Source organism: Muscardinus avellanarius, assembly GCF_963383645.1.
Source record: "Muscardinus avellanarius genome assembly, chromosome: 5".
NCBI lineage: Eukaryota > Metazoa > Chordata > Mammalia > Rodentia > Gliridae > Muscardinus > Muscardinus avellanarius.
Window position 1 is genome coordinate 93,286,406 of NC_137790.1, and position 16,819 is coordinate 93,303,224.

Genomic DNA, 16,819 nt, shown 5'->3' on the forward strand with positions numbered 1-16,819 from the left:
TTTTTACTCATATGTCATTAAGTATGACTGAATCATTTCAAAATAAAAATGTGTTTCCACATTATATTGTGAGAGAGTCTAAAAATTTTTGTCCATGGGATTTTTATAAGTTTTCTGGATATTTTTGTTTTGATTTTAGGAATAATGTCTTTTTTTTTGTAAAGCTTGGACATAAAATTGAATTATAAAGTACAATTTGTAAGAGATATAAACTCTTTTTAAAATTTTTATTGGTGCATTGTAGTCATATATTTTAATGGGATAAAAGACTTGTGGAGACACATATCATCCAGTTAGCCCGTACCCGATCCCCATCCCATTCCCTCCTCATCCCTCCTTTTCATGTTGGCTTAGTGATTGAGTTTGATATGTTTGTTTAAGTACATCATGTGGTTTAGAGAGTTTCCCTCCTCCCCCTTCCCATCCCCTCAGTTAGGTCACCTTATTTGCTCCTATAGAGGATCTTCTTCTTTGTAAACTCTTTTAAAAAAGAAAAAGTAGAATCATGACTTTGATTAAATCTATTAATAAATAAATAAATCTGGTTAAATCTATTATATATAATATATAAACATATATAATATATAATATATATAAATCTATTATATTATATATATATATCAGATTTAACCCCAGTTAATGCTTTAGTCAATGGTCATTACAAAAAGGCACTTTTTTTTGGTGGTACTAGGGGTGGAACCCAGAGGCTTTCTACCTCCGGGTTATACTCCCAGAACTATTTTATATTTTATTTGGAAACAGGGTCTCTTAAGTTGCTGAGAGCCTCACTAAGTAGCTGAGGCTGGCATCAAACCTGTGTGATCCTCCTGTCTCAGCCTCCCAAGCACTGGGATTACAAATGTGCGCCAATACGCCCCGCAAAAAAAGACATATTCTTTGGTTTGACTTTTTTTTTTTTTTTTTTTTTTTTTTTTTTTCAGTATTGAGGACGAAACCCAGGGGCATTCTACCTCTGTTGAAACAGGGTCTCACTAAGTCTCTGAGGTTGTCTGCAAACCGCCATCCTCTGGTTTTCTCTTCCTGAATGCTGAGACTACAAGTGTGCACCATCACACCCGACCCTAAATTTGACTTTTATAGCAATAAAACGGGAAACAGTTTTGTTTTGATATAAAAATAATTACTTCAATATTTTAACATTTTGCTGTGTTGATAGGATTTGATGATAGAGGACAATCTCTTAAAACTTGAAGTTAAACGGACTCGAGAAATGCTTCACAGTAAGGCAGAAGAAGTTCTTTCCCTGGAGAAAAGGAAACAGCAGTTATGTACAGCTATGGAAGAGCGAACTGAAGAAATTAATGTTCACAAAGCAATGCTTATGTCACAAATAAGATATGTTGACCAGGAACGACAAAATGTAAGGTAATTAGAGTTTTAAAATACTGCTGAAGAATCTTGAAAAGAGTTGCAGGGGTTATGTCAGAGAGCTGCCTGCGCCCTCCATGCTGCATGCTATTTTTTCTTATTTATTTGAAAAGGCTTTTAATATAAGATATAGGGCATATTATAACCATAAGTCTAGGGTTCTTTCCTTTGGTTGATCTTCATTAGATTCTCTCTTTTACATTAATGTCATCAATCCTCTTGGAATAGGTTTTGTGTATAATATATGGTAAGAGTCTAATAAAGAGTTTTTCCTTGTATAGCTGCATTAATTGAAGAAATTTTTCTGTAGAAGTTTTGTGTATCTTTGAAATGATTATTCCTGGCCATGTGTTTTATTATGTTATTATCAATGTTATTTTCTCGTCATTTTTTGTTTGCTGTTGGTATGTAGCAACAGTTAATTTCTATATAATAAATATTCAACAATCTTACTAAAACTCTAATTAATACTAACAATACATCTGTAGAGTCTAAATTTCTAGGTATTTTATTCATCTGTGTGTGTGTGTGTGTGTGTGTGTGTGTGTGTGTGTGTGTGTGTGAGGCCTGAACCCAGGGCCATTCTACCTCCAAGCTACAGTCCCAGCCCCTTTTATTTAATTTTTAATTTTTAATTTTTGAGGTATTGGGGATTGAACCCAGGGGCATTGTATCTTTGAGCTATATACCCCAGCCCTATTTTCTTCTTTATTTTGAAACATGGTCTCACAGAGTAGCGGAGGCTCTCACTAAGTAGCTGAGGCTGGCCATAAACCTATGATCTTCCTGTCTCAACCTCCCAAGTACTGGGATTACAAGTGTGCACCACCTTGCCTGGCTCCTATTTTAGTTTTTATTTGGAAACATGGTCTTGCTAAGTTACTGAGCATCTTGCTAAATTGCTGAGGCTGGTTTCAAACCTTTGATCCTAAGTACTGGGATAATAGGCCATCATGCCCAGCATTGATCAATTTTTTTCAATGTTATAACAACCTTATATTCCTGGAATAAATACAACTTTTTCTGCCACATATTGTCTTTTGTGTAAACCTGGATTTTCTTTGATAAAATGCAGGTTTTACATGTATGCTCATGCCAGCAATTCCTCTTGCTCTACAGCTATTTTTTAGGTTATCAAGTTGTTATGGTTATGTCTATCTTTGTAAAGTGATTTATGTGTTTCTCATTTTTCAGTATTCTGGGTAAGTTTTTAAAAGAGTAGGATTACAGATATGTTGAATTTTCAAAGACCTGATTGGTAAAGCCATTAGAAGCCTGGAGTTATCTATGGGAGAAGGTTTTCAATCATTGGGGCCATTTATTTATTGGCTATAGAACAATGCAGATTTTGTAGTCCTATTTAATTCAATTTTAGAAAATTATATTTTTTTCCTGGGAAATTTTATTCATTTCCTTCAAAATTTTAAATTATTGCAATAAAGTTATAATATTTATCATTCAATAGTTGTATTTATGGAGACGGTCCTTTTTCAGTCTTGATATTTTTTATTTGTGTCTTGTTTCTTTTGGGTGGGATAAGTCTTATTAGAAATTGATTGGTTTTGTCAGTATTTTAAAAGAATCAACTCTTCTTGATATTTTCTATTGTGTATTAAGTTCTTAAGTTCTTTTTTTTTTTTTTTTTTTTTTTTTGGTGGTACTGGGGTTCCTGGAAGCCCTTCTACCTCCGGGCTACCTTCCCAGACCTATTTTATTTTTGGAAACAGGGTCTCTTAAGCCAGCGTGGGTGGCTTCCAACCTGCGCGATCCTCCTGTCTCAAGTGCAGGGATTACAAGCACGCGCCACCACGCCCGGCTTTAATTAACTACTGAGTTCATCTTTACTAATTTCTCTTCTTTTGTCGGTTTTAATGTGCATTTTTTAACTTCTCAAGATATGTAGTTTATTAATTTTCTGCTTTAATGGATACAATTTTTAAGTACTCGTTTAGCTGAAGTCCCCCCATATTTGATGTTGCCATATGTTCCTTTTTATTTTTTGCCTTTCCTGCCTCTTGTTGTCTTTATTCAATTTTAATTTAATTTAATTTAATTTTTATTTTATTTATTTTTTTGGTGGTACTGGGATTCCTGGAAACCCTTCTACTTCTGGGTTACACTCCCAGACCTATTTTATACGTTTTTATTTGGAAACAGGGTCTCCTAAGCCAGCACGACTGGCTGGCTTCGAACCTGCATGATCCTCCTGTCTCTGCCTCCCAAGCGTGGGGATTACAAGCGTGCGCCACCACGCCCGGCTGAATTTTAATTTTAAAGAAACAATTTTTTGAGGTAAAATTGAGCTATAGTAAGTACTATGTATTTAAAGTGTACAGTTTCGCTGGGCGTGGTGGCGCACGCTTGTAATCCCCGCGCTTGGGAGGCTGAGACAGGAAGATCGCGCAGGTTCGAAGCCAGCCTCAGCTACTTAATGAGGCTCTCAGCAACTTAGCGAGACCCTGTTTCCAAATAAAATATAAAATAGTTCTGGGAGTATAGCCCGGAGGTAGAAAGCCTCTGGGTTCCACCCCCAGTACCACCAAAACATGTATAAATAAATAAATAAATAATAAAGTGTACAGTTTCAATATATAGCTGAGTAATCATCACCACATTCTAGTTAACACATCATGACCCTCACAAATTTCCTCTCCAGGCCCTTCCTCCATCCTCTACAGAAAACTATGTTTTTTTTCAATTTAATTAATTAATTAATTTATTTATTTATTTATTTTTGCAGGTCTGGGGATGTTCGGAACCCAGGGGCATTTGACCTCTGAGGTACAGTCCCTGCCCTATTTTTTATTCTTTATTTTTTGAAACCGGGTCTCATTGAGTTGCAGAGGGCCTCACTTAGTAGCTGAGGCTGTCTGCAAACCACGATCCTCCAGGTCTCAGCCTCCCAAATGCTGTGATTACAAGCATGCGCCACCACGTCTGGCTCACAGAAAACTATTAATTTGTTTTTATCCATATTTTAAATTACATTTTTAGAATTTTATATGAATGGAATCCATTAATTCCATGTCAGAATTAAAAATGTAATGAATTTTATTTTTATTCAGCATATTTATTTTGAGACTCACTGATGTTATGTAAATAAATAATACAATTCCTTTTAATCAGAGGCTGGCACATTTTACTATCTAATGTAATCATTAGATAGTAAAGATTATAGTACTTTGCAGGCCATATGGTCTTGTTTTCAATAACTCAACTCTGCTATTGTGGAGTGAAAGTAGCCACAGAAATAAGTAAATAAACGAGCATAGCTGTGTCCAAATAAAACTTTATGAGCACTGACATTTTATTTTTATTCTTGGTGAAATAACTTTTTATAATTATTTAAAAATGTAAAAGCTATTCTTTGCTATGGGCTATGCAAAAATGGGTGGTGGCTAAAATGTTTTGCTAACTCTGGCTTGTCATTGCTGCATTTGCTGTTTACTGTTTATATTTACTATAGTTATACTAATATATATATATATATATATATATATATATATATATCTGCTAAAAATGGGCATTCAACTTGTTTCCAGTTTTAAGCTATTATAAACAAAGCTGTTGTGAATATATGTGTTGTTGGCATGAACATATATTTTCTTTTTTTCCTGGATAAGTATCTAGGACAGGAATTGATGGACCGTATGATAGGTATATATTGAACTCTTCAAGAAATATTAAAAAATTGACATGTGCTCATACTTTTGTCCTCCCTGCCTTTCATTAGTTTATGAAATTTTATTTTACCTTAGTTCTAAAATATACACTTTGGTTTTAATTGTTTTGTGGTATTTTTAAGTTCAAAACAAAAATTATTTTTTCATTTTCTTTTTTTACTTCAAAATGGTTTTTTTTATTAGTGCATGTAGTCATACATCTTAATGGAGTACAAGATGGTAGAAGCATTCATGCACACATCACTTATTTAGCCCATACCCAGTTCCCACCCATCCCTTCCCTTCTCCTTCCTTCTCATGTTTGGCTTAGTGATTGACTTTGATATGTTTGTGAATTTACATCATCTAATTAGAGGATTTCCATTTTCACCCCTCCCGATCCCCCTAGTTAGGTTGCCTTATTTGCTCATTTTTAGTTTCTCCTTCTTTGTCTAGAGTTCCTCTTTTGTCCCACTTTCTTCCTAGCTTTTGCATGTTGGGGAAAGCATCTGATTTCTTATTTTTTGTGACTGACTAATCTCACTTAGCATAATGGTCTCAAGTTCCTTCAATTTCCCTGTAAATGATGTAATTGTGCTTTTCTTTATGGCTGAGTAAAATTCTACTGTGTAAATTTTCCATAGCTTTGTAATCCATTCATCTGTTGATGGACATATTGGCTGGTTCCATAGTTTAGCAGTGGTGAATTGTGCAGCTATGAACATAGATACACATGCATTAGTTTGGTAGTTTGGTTTCCATTCTTTGGGTAGATATTCAGAAGTGGTATTGCTGTATCATATGGTAGGTTTGTTTCCATTCTTCTGAGGATCCTCCAAACTGTTTTCCAATGTGGTTGCACTAATTTGAAATCTCACCAACAATGTATTAGAGTTCCCACTTCTTCACATCCTTGCCAACATTTGTTGTTGTTTATGTTTTGAATGATTACCATTCTAGTTGGAGTTAGGTGAAATCTCAGGGTAGTTTTGATTTGCATACCTCTGCTAGTGATGTTGAATATTTTTTCATGCATTTATTGGCCATTTGAATTTTTTCTTTTGTGAAGTGTATTTAGTTCCCTTGCCCATTTTTTTAATTGGGTTATTGTTTTCTTAGTGCTGAGTTTCTTGAGTTCTCTGTATATTCTAGATATCAGTCCTCTATGGGAGGAATAATTGGCAAAAAATTTCTCTCATTCTGTTGGCTCTCTGTTGAGGTTCTTGATAATTTCCTTTGCTTTACAGAAGCTCATTATTTTAGTCTAATCCCACATACGGATCCACCTTTTAGTTTCTTGTATTTTGGGGGTCTTGTTGAGAAAGTTTTACCTGTGTCTATGTGTTTCAGGGTATGACCTATGCCCTCTTCAAGAAGCCGTAAGGTTTAATTTTCAAGTCTTTGATCCATCTTGAATTGACTCTAGTACAGGGTGAAAAAGTGGGTTTAATTTTTATTTTTCTGCATATAGTTAGCCAGTTATACCATTTGTTGAAGAGGCTTTTTTTAAATGTATGTTTTTGGCCCCTTTGTCCAAAATATTTGGCTGTAAGTGTGCAGATTTGTTGAGTCTTCTATTCTGTTCTATGTATCTGTCTTTGTGCCAGTATCATGCTGTTTTTATTACTATGGCTTTGTAGTATACTTTAATGCCAGGTATTGTGATTCTTCCTGCATGGTTTTTGTTGCTGAGAACTATTTTAGCTATTCTGGTTTTTTTTTTTTGTTGTTGTTGTTTGAAATGAATTTAAAGACTGATTTTCTTCTATATCTGTGAGGAATGACCTTGGTAATTTAATGAGTGTTGCATTGAATCTGTAGATCACTTTTAGAAGTATGGCTATTTTGATGAGATTTATTCTGCCTAACCAAGAACAATAAAATTCTTTCCATCTTCTTCGATTTCTTTTTTCAATATTTTATAATTTTTTTGTAGAGGTCTTTTACCTCCTTGGATAAGTTTATTTCTAAGTGTTTTTTTGTTTTTGTTCAATATCCTGAGTGGAAATGTTTTCTAGATTTCTTTTTTAGTGGATTTATTATTAGCGTACAGGAAAGCTCCTGATTTTTTATGATTGATTTTGTATTCAGACACTTTGCTGAATTTTTTGATTAGTTCTATAAGCCTTTTGTTGAGTTTGTTGGGTGTTCTAAGTATAGTATCATGTCATCTGCAAATAGCGATAGTTTTAGGGTTTTTTTTTCCTATTTGTACTATTTTATTTTTTAAATTGTCTTATTTCTGTGGCTAGAGTCTCAAAAATTATACTGAAAAGAAGTGGTGATAATGGACATCCTTGTTTTGTTCCTGTTTTTACGGGGAATTCTTGTAGTTTTTTTCCATTTAATATGATGTTGACTTTGGCCTATTATATATTGCCTTTATGATGCTGAGGTATATTCCTTCTTTTCTGATTCTCTGCAGTGTTTTTGGCATAAATGGGTGTTGGATTTTGTCAAATACTTTTTCATTGTCTATTGAAATGATTGTGTGATTTTTGTCTTTAATTCTGTTTATGTGATGAATTACATGGACTGATTTTTGTATGTTGAACCAGCCTTGCATCCTGGTAAGAACCCTACTTGGTTATAGTGTATGATTTTCTTGATGTGGTTTGGAATGCATATTGCTAGTATTTTGTCTAGAAGTTTTGTGTCTAAGATAGAGGCCTTTAGTTTTCTTTCATTGAGCTGTCTTTATTTTGTTTTGGTATTAATATTGGCATCACAAAATATATTTGGGAGAGTCTTGCTTTTTTCTATTTCATTAAATAGATTGAGGAGTTATTAGGATTAACTCTTCTATAAAGGTTTTATAAAATTAACTTGGGAAACCATCTGGTCCTGGGATTTTGTTTGATGGTAAGCTCTTTATTGCTGCTTCAATTTCTTTGATTGCTCTTGGTTGGTTTAAATTTTCTATATCTTCTTGACTCAGTTTATGAAGGTTGTACTTATCTAGAAAGTTGTCAGTTTCTTCTAGATTTTCTATTTTGTTGGAGTACAGTTTTTCAAAGTAATTGTTTTATAATCCTCTGGATTTCTACATTGTTGTTGATAATATCTCCTTTTTCATCTCTAATCTTTGTAATTTGGATTCTTTCTCTTTTTTTGTTAAGTTGGCTAGTGGTTTTTCTATTTTGTTATTTTTGGGGAAATCAGCTCTTGATTTTTTTCTTTTTCTTATTTATTTATTTATTAATAAATTTTTATTGGTACATTGTAGTCATACTTCTTAATAGGATAAAACAAACTTGAGATATACATGCACACATCACCCAATCAGCCCTTACTCACTCCCTAACCCCTATCCTCCCTCTCCCTCCTTCCCATGCTTGGTTTCCTGATTAACTTTGATATGTTTGTTTAAGTACATCATTTGCTTTAAAGAATTTCCCTCTTCCCCCCTCCCATCCCCTCAGATAGGTCACTTTAATTGCTCCTCTGTAGGATCTCTTCTTCACCTAGAGTTCCTCCTGTTAACCATTTCTCCCTAGTTTTTACACATTAGGGAAAGCATCTGATTTCTTATTTTTTGTGACATTTCACTGCAAATGCCATAATTTTGTTCTCCTTTGTGGCTAGGAAAATTCCACTGTGTACACATCCCAGAGTTTTGTAATCTACTAATCTGTTGAAGGACATCTTGGCTGGTTCCACAGTTTGGCAATGGTGAATTATGCATCTATGAACATGGTTGCTCATGCATTAGTTTGGTATTTTGGTTTTTATTCTTTTTGGTAGATAGCCAGAGGTGGTATTGCTGGGTCATATGGTAAGTTTGTTTTCCTTCTTCTCAGGATTTTCCATACTGTTTTCTGAAGTGATTGCATTAATTTTTTTTTTTTGGTGTTCAATTCCAACTTTATTTTATTTTTATACATTTACTTATTTCTTTATTTTCAGAAAAAATCTGTCATAACATGAAATATGAACTCTAAACACCCAAAACAATCTTGAGAAAGAACACAGCTAGAAGATGTACAATTTCTGATTTCAAACCTTATAAAGCAACAATAATTGAAACAGTGTAGTACTGCTATAAAGGCAGATATATAAACCAGTGGAGTAAAATAAAAAGCCTAGAAATAAATTCTTCCATATATAGTCAAGTTATTTTTTACAAGGTTTCCAAGAACATTTGGTAAAGGAAATAATAATCTTTTCTCTAAATATTGTTGAAAAATAACAATTACATGAAAAGGCATAAAATTGAACCCTTACCTAACACCTATTACAAATATTAACTCAAAATAGATAAAAGACCTAAATGTAAATCTTAAGACTATAAACTTTTAGAAGAAAACCTGACTCATAAAACTTCACAACACTGAAATTGGTAGTGATTTCTTAGATATGATTCCAAAGGCACAGGCAACAAGAGAATAAAACTTCATAAAAAATAAAAATATTGTACATCCAAAGACAATGCAAACAGAATTAAAAGTTACTGATAGAATGGGATAAAATATTTCCAAATGCTATATCTGAAGGTATATTAATATTCCAAATAATTTTATATGTTTCCTGGACCTATGTGTTGACCTCTTGCTCTATGTTTGGAAAATTTTCTGCTATCATTTTTTTGAAGATATTATTGATCCCTTTGGTTTCATCTTCTTTTCCCTCCTCTATTCTGATTATTCTTAGGTTAGCTCTCTTAAAATGGGCCCATATTTCTTCAATGTCAGATTCCTGCTGATTTTATAAGTTATAAATTATGCATTCGTTTGTGAAGTGATCGTCTTCTAGGAGCAAGAGTCTATTCATGTGGTCTATTCGATTGTTTATAGTTTGAATTGATGCCTTTACTTCAGTGATTGCTTCCTTTATTTCTTTTAGAGTCTCTCTAAATTCTTTTAGAAAGTCCTGTATTATTTCTACAGATATATTCCTGATTTGATCTTCTGGAGATCTCTGAATTTCTGTGTTATCAGGTTCTGATATTATGGGGTTGTGGGCATTCATTGCTCTATTGTTGTTCCTCTTTCCCATGATTTCAGAAGTTTGTGCCTTCTCTGTTTTTTTCCCCGGGTCACCACGACTTTACTTAGGGTGCTCTGGATCTCAAGTTTGTGGTAATCTCAGCCGCTACTACTCCTTTACTGGGTTGTGTCATAAAGTCTTAGACCCAGGGAGTTAATTGAGGCTGCACGAGACTGTGGGGGTGCTGGGATGAGCATTTTCCCACAGGGAGCTGCGACTATGGTGTGGTATCTCTGCCACCACTACTCCTTCACTGGGTTGGTCTGTAAAATTTCAGACCAAGGGAGATTATCAAAGCTGCGCAAGTCCCTGGGCATTGCAGTGCTGGGATTTCTCCTGTAGGGGCTGCAATTTCACTTATGGTTATTGCATGCACCTATCTTGAGCTGTTGGGAGCCTGGTGAACTCGCCGCCACTGCTGGCAATATGGAGCTGCTGTCACGCCCTCGGCTGTGAGGCTGGTGTATTTCTTTTCTGGTTTTGACTCCGTTTTGAATCCCTGGAAGGCATGGTGATCTTGTCCACTGGGAGTTTTAGATGTTCTTTGCGCTGGAAGAACTGCTGAGTTACACCTGAATGATCTGCAGCTGCTCCCTTCAGCTCCTTATTTACTTTTCTTCTCTGGAACCTGGTGCTGTGAGGGAAGATGGCGCCGACATGCTGCCGCATTGCGGGTTGTTTTTTTTCTGGTCTCTGGTTGTTCTTCTAGACTTCTTTTTCTCTGTCCCTTGTGTTTACATTTTTTTTATTTCTCTGCTGATAGTGTTTTCTGGCTATGAAAAGCACCGATTTTGTGGCAATAGAGATTGAGTGTTAGGAAGACTCATAAATGCTGCTTTTTTGGTTACCATCTTCCCAGAACTTGGTTTTGTTGATTATCTGTATTTTTAAATTCTCTACTTTGATTTCTGTTCTGATTTCAATCTACTGACTTTGTGGTTAGATTGTTCCTGTTTTTTTAAGGGCTGTGAGGTGTGTAATTAGTGTTTTTATTTGGGGATTTTCTGCTTTTCTTATGTGGGCACTTAGTGCTATAAATTTTCCTCTTACTGCCTTTAAGGCATCCCAGAAGTTTTGATATGTTATATCTCTATCTTCCTTTGTTTCTAGGAATTTCTTGATTTCACTTTTTATTTTTTGACCCATTATTTATTTCTATGACCCATTCCTTGTTCAGCAGTGTGGTGTTTTGTCTTCACATGTTTATGTGGTTTCTCTGGGTCTTTTTATAGTTGATTTCTAGTTTCATTTGATTGTGGTCTGAAAAGACACAAAGGAGTATGTTATATTTTTGAATTTGCTAGTGCTCACTTTGTGGCCCATGGTGTGATGTATTTTGGCAAAGGTTCCATGAGCAGCTGAGAAAAATAGGAACTCTGCTAAAGTTAGTTAGAATATTTTATATGTGTCTAATAGGTCCATTAGGTTAATGGTATTATTTACATCTAAGGCATCTTTACTGACTTTTAGTCTAGAAGATGGGTCTTTTGGTGTGAGAAGGGTGTTGAAGTCTTCCAGTATTATTGTATTGGGATTTATGTGTGACTTAATGTCACAAAGAGTTTGTTTTATGAAAGTAGCTGCATCTATGGAGCATAAATGTTGACTATCATTATTTCCTTTTGCTGGATTGTTTGTTTTACTAGAAAAAATGACTTCTTTTGTCTCTTCTGATAAGATTGGGCTTGAAGTCTAACTTGTCAGATATCATAGTTGCTACTCCTGCTTTTCTTTGAATTTTATTGGCATATATTATCTTGTTCCAGCTCTTTTTCTTTATTTTGTTACTATCTTTACTTGGATGGTGTGTTTCTTGCAGGCAGCTGATAAATGGATTCTGTTTTCTAATCAGTTTTACCACCTTATGTCTTTTTACTGGGGAGTTGAGGCCATTTATGTTCAGTGTGATTATTTAGAGATGATTTTTAATTCCTAATATTTGTTTTAATATCGGTTTGAGGTAGTATTTGTTCTACTTTGCATAGTTGTTTGCTTGATTGAAATTCTGTGTGTGTGTGTGTGTGTGTGTGTGTGTGTGTTACTGGGAGTGGAACCCAGAGGCTTTCTACCTCTAGGCTATACTCTCAGACCTTTTTTTCATATTTTTTATTTGGAAACAGGGTCTCACTAAGTTGCTGAAAGCCTCACTAAGTAGCTGAGGCTGGCTTAGAACCCATGCGATCCTCCTGTCTCAGCCTCCAAAGTGTGGGGATTACAAGCATGCACCACCATGCCCGGCTTGATTGAAATTCTTGTTTCTCTGGTTCTGGTGTGTATTAATTATTTCTTCTTTGCAGTATTTTCTCTAGTCCTAATTTAGAAGATATAAATTCTTTCAGTTTCTGTTTGTCATGAAAGACTTTTATTTCCTCGTCAAATTTGAGAGATAGTTTTTCTGGGTAGGAAATTTTTGGCTGCAAGTTGTTTTCTTTCAGTGTTTGAAAGCCAGGTCCTTCTGGCCTTCATGACTTGATTTGAGAAGTCTGGAGTGATTCTAATTGGTTTGCCTCTGAATGTCACTTGGCCTTTTGTTTTTGTTGCCTTTAATATTCTCTTTTTGGCTTCTACATTGGTCAGTTTGACTCTTATGTGGTATGGTGATCCTTTTCTCTGATTTTGTGTAAAGGGGGTGCTGTAAGTTTCCTGTATCTGTGTATCAACCTCTTTTACTATGTTTGGTTATTTTTCTAATATTAATTCTTTGATAAGATTGTTGATTTTTTTGTTCCACCTTCTATTCCCTCTTCTATGCCTATTATTCTAAGGTTAGTGCCGCAGACTGCTCAATCGAAATGGCCATGAGTCCACTCACGATCGAATTATCTCAGAAAAGATGGGCGAGGATTTGAGTCCCATTCTGCAGCCGCTTATCTGCAGCAATTCTTTCCCTTCTAGGAAATAAATTTCTTTAAGTTCCTATTTACGGCACTTCTGGAAAGAATCTGACATGGACAAAAGCTTCTTGAGCTATTGATACTTTATTACAAGAACCCAGAAAATTTATACCCTTCACCAGTGAGGTTAATAATAAGAGAAAAGAGGGGAGTGCAATCACTGTAAAACAATAGTGAATAACATGTAAACAAAGGTAAAAAAAACTAGTCTGGCATTCAAGAGATTAGCTTGGATCTTCTCCGGATCTTGCAGACAGGCAGTTCTAAAGGGCAAATTCCAGAAGAAATGGGCACACCCAGGGCTTGGAGGCCTCTCATGGAATCTTCTTTAACTTTTTTGGAACTTTCCATCTTTAGGGCTTAGTCCATATGGCAGGCATGGGGAGATGTGGTGATGCAGGTGGATGTGATGGAGTTCTCCCAGGTGTCGCCCGCCTTGCCTTCTAAAATCTGAAAGCTTAAGCAAACTCACAACACAGTTTGGCAGATAAACACCAAAAATACCATGAAGTTTTTAGATTTAGTTGTCAGATGTATTTTCTTAGCTGCTGAACACTTTTCCTCAAACAATAGGCTTATTAGAAACCTATTCATCTTATAAATAATCCATATTCCTGTCCCAGACCCTTTGCAATATCCTTTTCTTAGCCACGTGGCACCTCCCTGCCTCAGGCAGGGCTCATACTGGGTGTAAAGGTCAAGAATCTTCCTAGCCTTCAGCTCCATTGTATTGGGCAGTGTTAGCTGCTCATAAACTAGGTTGCTTTGATGTCATGCCCAACATTTGTCTTCCTGTATCTGGGCAGTATCACAAAGAGAGGGGTAAATAGAGGCACCGGGTTGCCTCCCTTCTAGGGCTTTTGTTGTAAGTTAGTGATTAGGATGAAGGTCAGAGATAGAGGGGAAATCTGCGTTTGTAATTATTGACTGGAATGCTGCCACTGCATCTAAATTCTAACTAGATTTTATTACCATTTGAACAAAGCCGAGGACATTTAGAGGCTTAGACAAATTACCAGAAAGTTTATTTTCCACAGACTCAGTTTCTCTTACAGTCCTGGTCTTACACCACCGGAGCAATTCGTGTGGAGAGTTAAAAGAATCATTACCAAAAGAATAATAGTTATGAAAGAATATCTAAAAGTGGGGGAGTACTTTGGCCAGAGACCACACCCTCTCTCGGGGCTTATTTCTTGTGTTGAGATCCTGCCGATTAGCTGCGTGGGTGGTCTTTACGCAGATGCCAAGAGAAAGCAGGTGGTCTCGGCAGGTTAGCTCTTTTAAGATGAGCCCATTTTTATTTACATTTTTTATTTATTTATTTATTTTTAATTTTTTTATTGGTGGATTGTATTTATACATCATAATGGGGTAAAAAACTTGTGTAGGCATAAACGCACACATCAACCAGCCAGTCCCCACCCAGTCCCCCCCTCACTCCCTCCCCATCCCTCCCTCACATGCTTGGTTTAGTGGTTGACTTCGATATGAATAAGTACATCATGTGCTTTAAAGCGTTTTCCTCTCCCCACCTATCATCCCCACCATTAGGTTGCCTTATTCGCTCCTCTATAGGATCTCCTTTTTCACCTGGAGTTCCTCCTATGACCCCATTTACCCTAGCTTTCACATATTAGGGAAAGCATCTGATTCCTTACTTTTTGTGACTGACTAATCTCACTTAGCATAATATCCTCAAGATCCATCCATTTCCCTGAAAATACCATAATTGTATATTTTTTTGTGGCTGAGTAAAATTCCATTGTGTACACATCCCACAGTTTTGTAATCCATTCATCTGTTGATGGACATCTTGGCTAGTTCCATAGTTTGGCTATGGTGAATTGTGCAGCTATGAACATAGATACACATGCATTAATTTGGTAGTTTGGTTTTTTCTTTTGGGTAGATACCCAGAAGTGGTATTGCTGGATCAAATGGTAAATTTGTTCCCATTCTTCTGAAGATTCTCCATACTGTTTTCCAAAGTGGTTGCACTAATTTGCAATCCCACCAACAATGTTTTAGAGTTCCCACTTCTCCACATTCTCACCAGCATTTGTTTTTGTTTATGTTTTGAATGATTGCCATTCTAGTTGGAGTTAGGTGAAATCTCAGGGTAGTTTTGATTTACATCTCTGATTGCCAATGATGTTGAGCATTTTTTCATGCATTTATTGGCCATTTGAATTTCTTCTTTCATGAAGTGTCTATTTAGTTCACTTGCCCATTTTTTGATTGGATGATTTTTTTTTTAGTGTTGAGTTTCTTGAGTTCTCTATATATTTTAGATATTAGTGCTCTATCGGAAGGGTAGGTGGCAAAAATCTTCTCCCATTCTTTTGGCTCTCAATTGAGGTTCTTGACAGTTTCCTTTGCTGTACAGAAGCTCTTCAATTTCATGCAATCCCACACATTGATTTGCCTTTTGGTTTGTTGTGCCCTTTCATCTTTTTCGGTGGATTTATGGTTGGTGTACAGAAAAGCTGATTTTTTAAGATTGACTTTGTATCCAGACACTTGGCTGAATTTGTTGACCAGTTCTATAAGCCTTTTGGTTGAGTTTGTTGGTTTTTCTAAATATAGTATCATGTCATCTGCAAATAGTGAATGTTTGAGTTCTTCTTTGTACTACTTTGATTTCTATTTGTACTCCTTTAATTTCCTTTTCTTGCCTTATTGCTAAATTGGCTGAAAGTTTGTGGACTTGTTTCTGGGCCTTCTATTCTGCTCCACTGGTCTATGTATCTGTTTTTTTGTGCCAGTACCATGCTGTTTTTTTTATTACAATGGCTTTGTAATATAGTTTAAAGTCAGGGATTGTGATTCCTCCTACATGGTTTTTGTTGCTGAGAACTACTTTAGCTCTTCTACTTTAAGCCCTTTTCTTATTACAAATAAATTTAAGGAATGATTTTTCTATGTCTGTGAGGAATCTTGGTAGTTTAATGGGCATTGCATTGAATCTGTAGATCACTTTTGGAAGAATGGCAATTTTAATAATATTTATTCTAGCTGGGCGTAGTGGTGCACGCTTGTAATCCCAGCATTTGGGAGGTTGAGAGCGGAGGATCGCGGTTCGCGGACAGCCTCAGCTAATAAGTGAGGCTCTCTGCAACTCAGTGAGACCTGCTTTCAAAATAAAGAATAAAAAAAAATAGGGCAGGGAGTGTAGCTTGGAAGTCGAATGCCCCTGGGTTCCACCCCCAGACCCGCAAAAAAAAAAAAAAAAAAAAAAAAAAAAAATTATTCTATTATCCATGAACATGGAAGATCTTTCCATCTTCTAAGATCTTATTCAATTTCTTTTTCCAGTGTTTTATCATTTTCTTTGTAGAGATCTTTTACCTCCTTGGTTAAGTTTATTCCTAAGTATTTTATTTTATTTTTTTGTGGGTGATCCTGAGTCGAAGTGTTTTCTGGATCTCTTTTTCAGTGGATTTATGGTTGGTGTACAGAAAAGCTGATTTTTTAAGATTGACTTTGTATCCAGACACTTGGCTGAATTTGTTGACCAGTTCTATAAGCCTTTTGGTTGAGTTTGTTGGTTTTTCTAAATATAGTATCATGTCATCTGCAAATAGTGAATGTTTGAGTTCTTCTTTGTACTACTTTGATTTCTATTTGTACTCCTTTAATTTCCTTTTCTTGCCTTATTGCTCTGGCTAGAGTCTCTAGTATTATATTGAAGAGAAGTGTGATAATGGATATCCTTGTCCCTGTTTTGGGGGGGAATTCTTGAAGTTTTTCCCCATTTAGTATGATGTTGGCTGTGGGCTTATTGTAAATTGCCTTTATGATGTTGAGATACGTTCCTTCTATTCCAATTCTCTGCAGTGCTTTTATCATACATGGATGTTGGATTTTATCAAATGCTTTTTCAGCATC

At 35.6% G+C, this 16,819-nt stretch overlaps 1 protein-coding gene across 1 annotated transcript in view; it reads left to right on the forward strand.

The window, feature by feature from the left end:
• CCDC39 (coiled-coil domain 39 molecular ruler complex subunit) overlaps positions 1-16,819 on the forward strand; it is a gene marked incomplete at both ends in the record, with an annotated part of 87,979 nt that overhangs the window by 49,548 nt on the left and 21,612 nt on the right. The window contains one exon of the mRNA XM_080696881.1: positions 1,178-1,386. Within this exon, the coding sequence (XP_080553007.1) occupies positions 1,178-1,386 (209 nt within the window). The remainder of the gene's footprint in view (positions 1-1,177; positions 1,387-16,819) is intronic.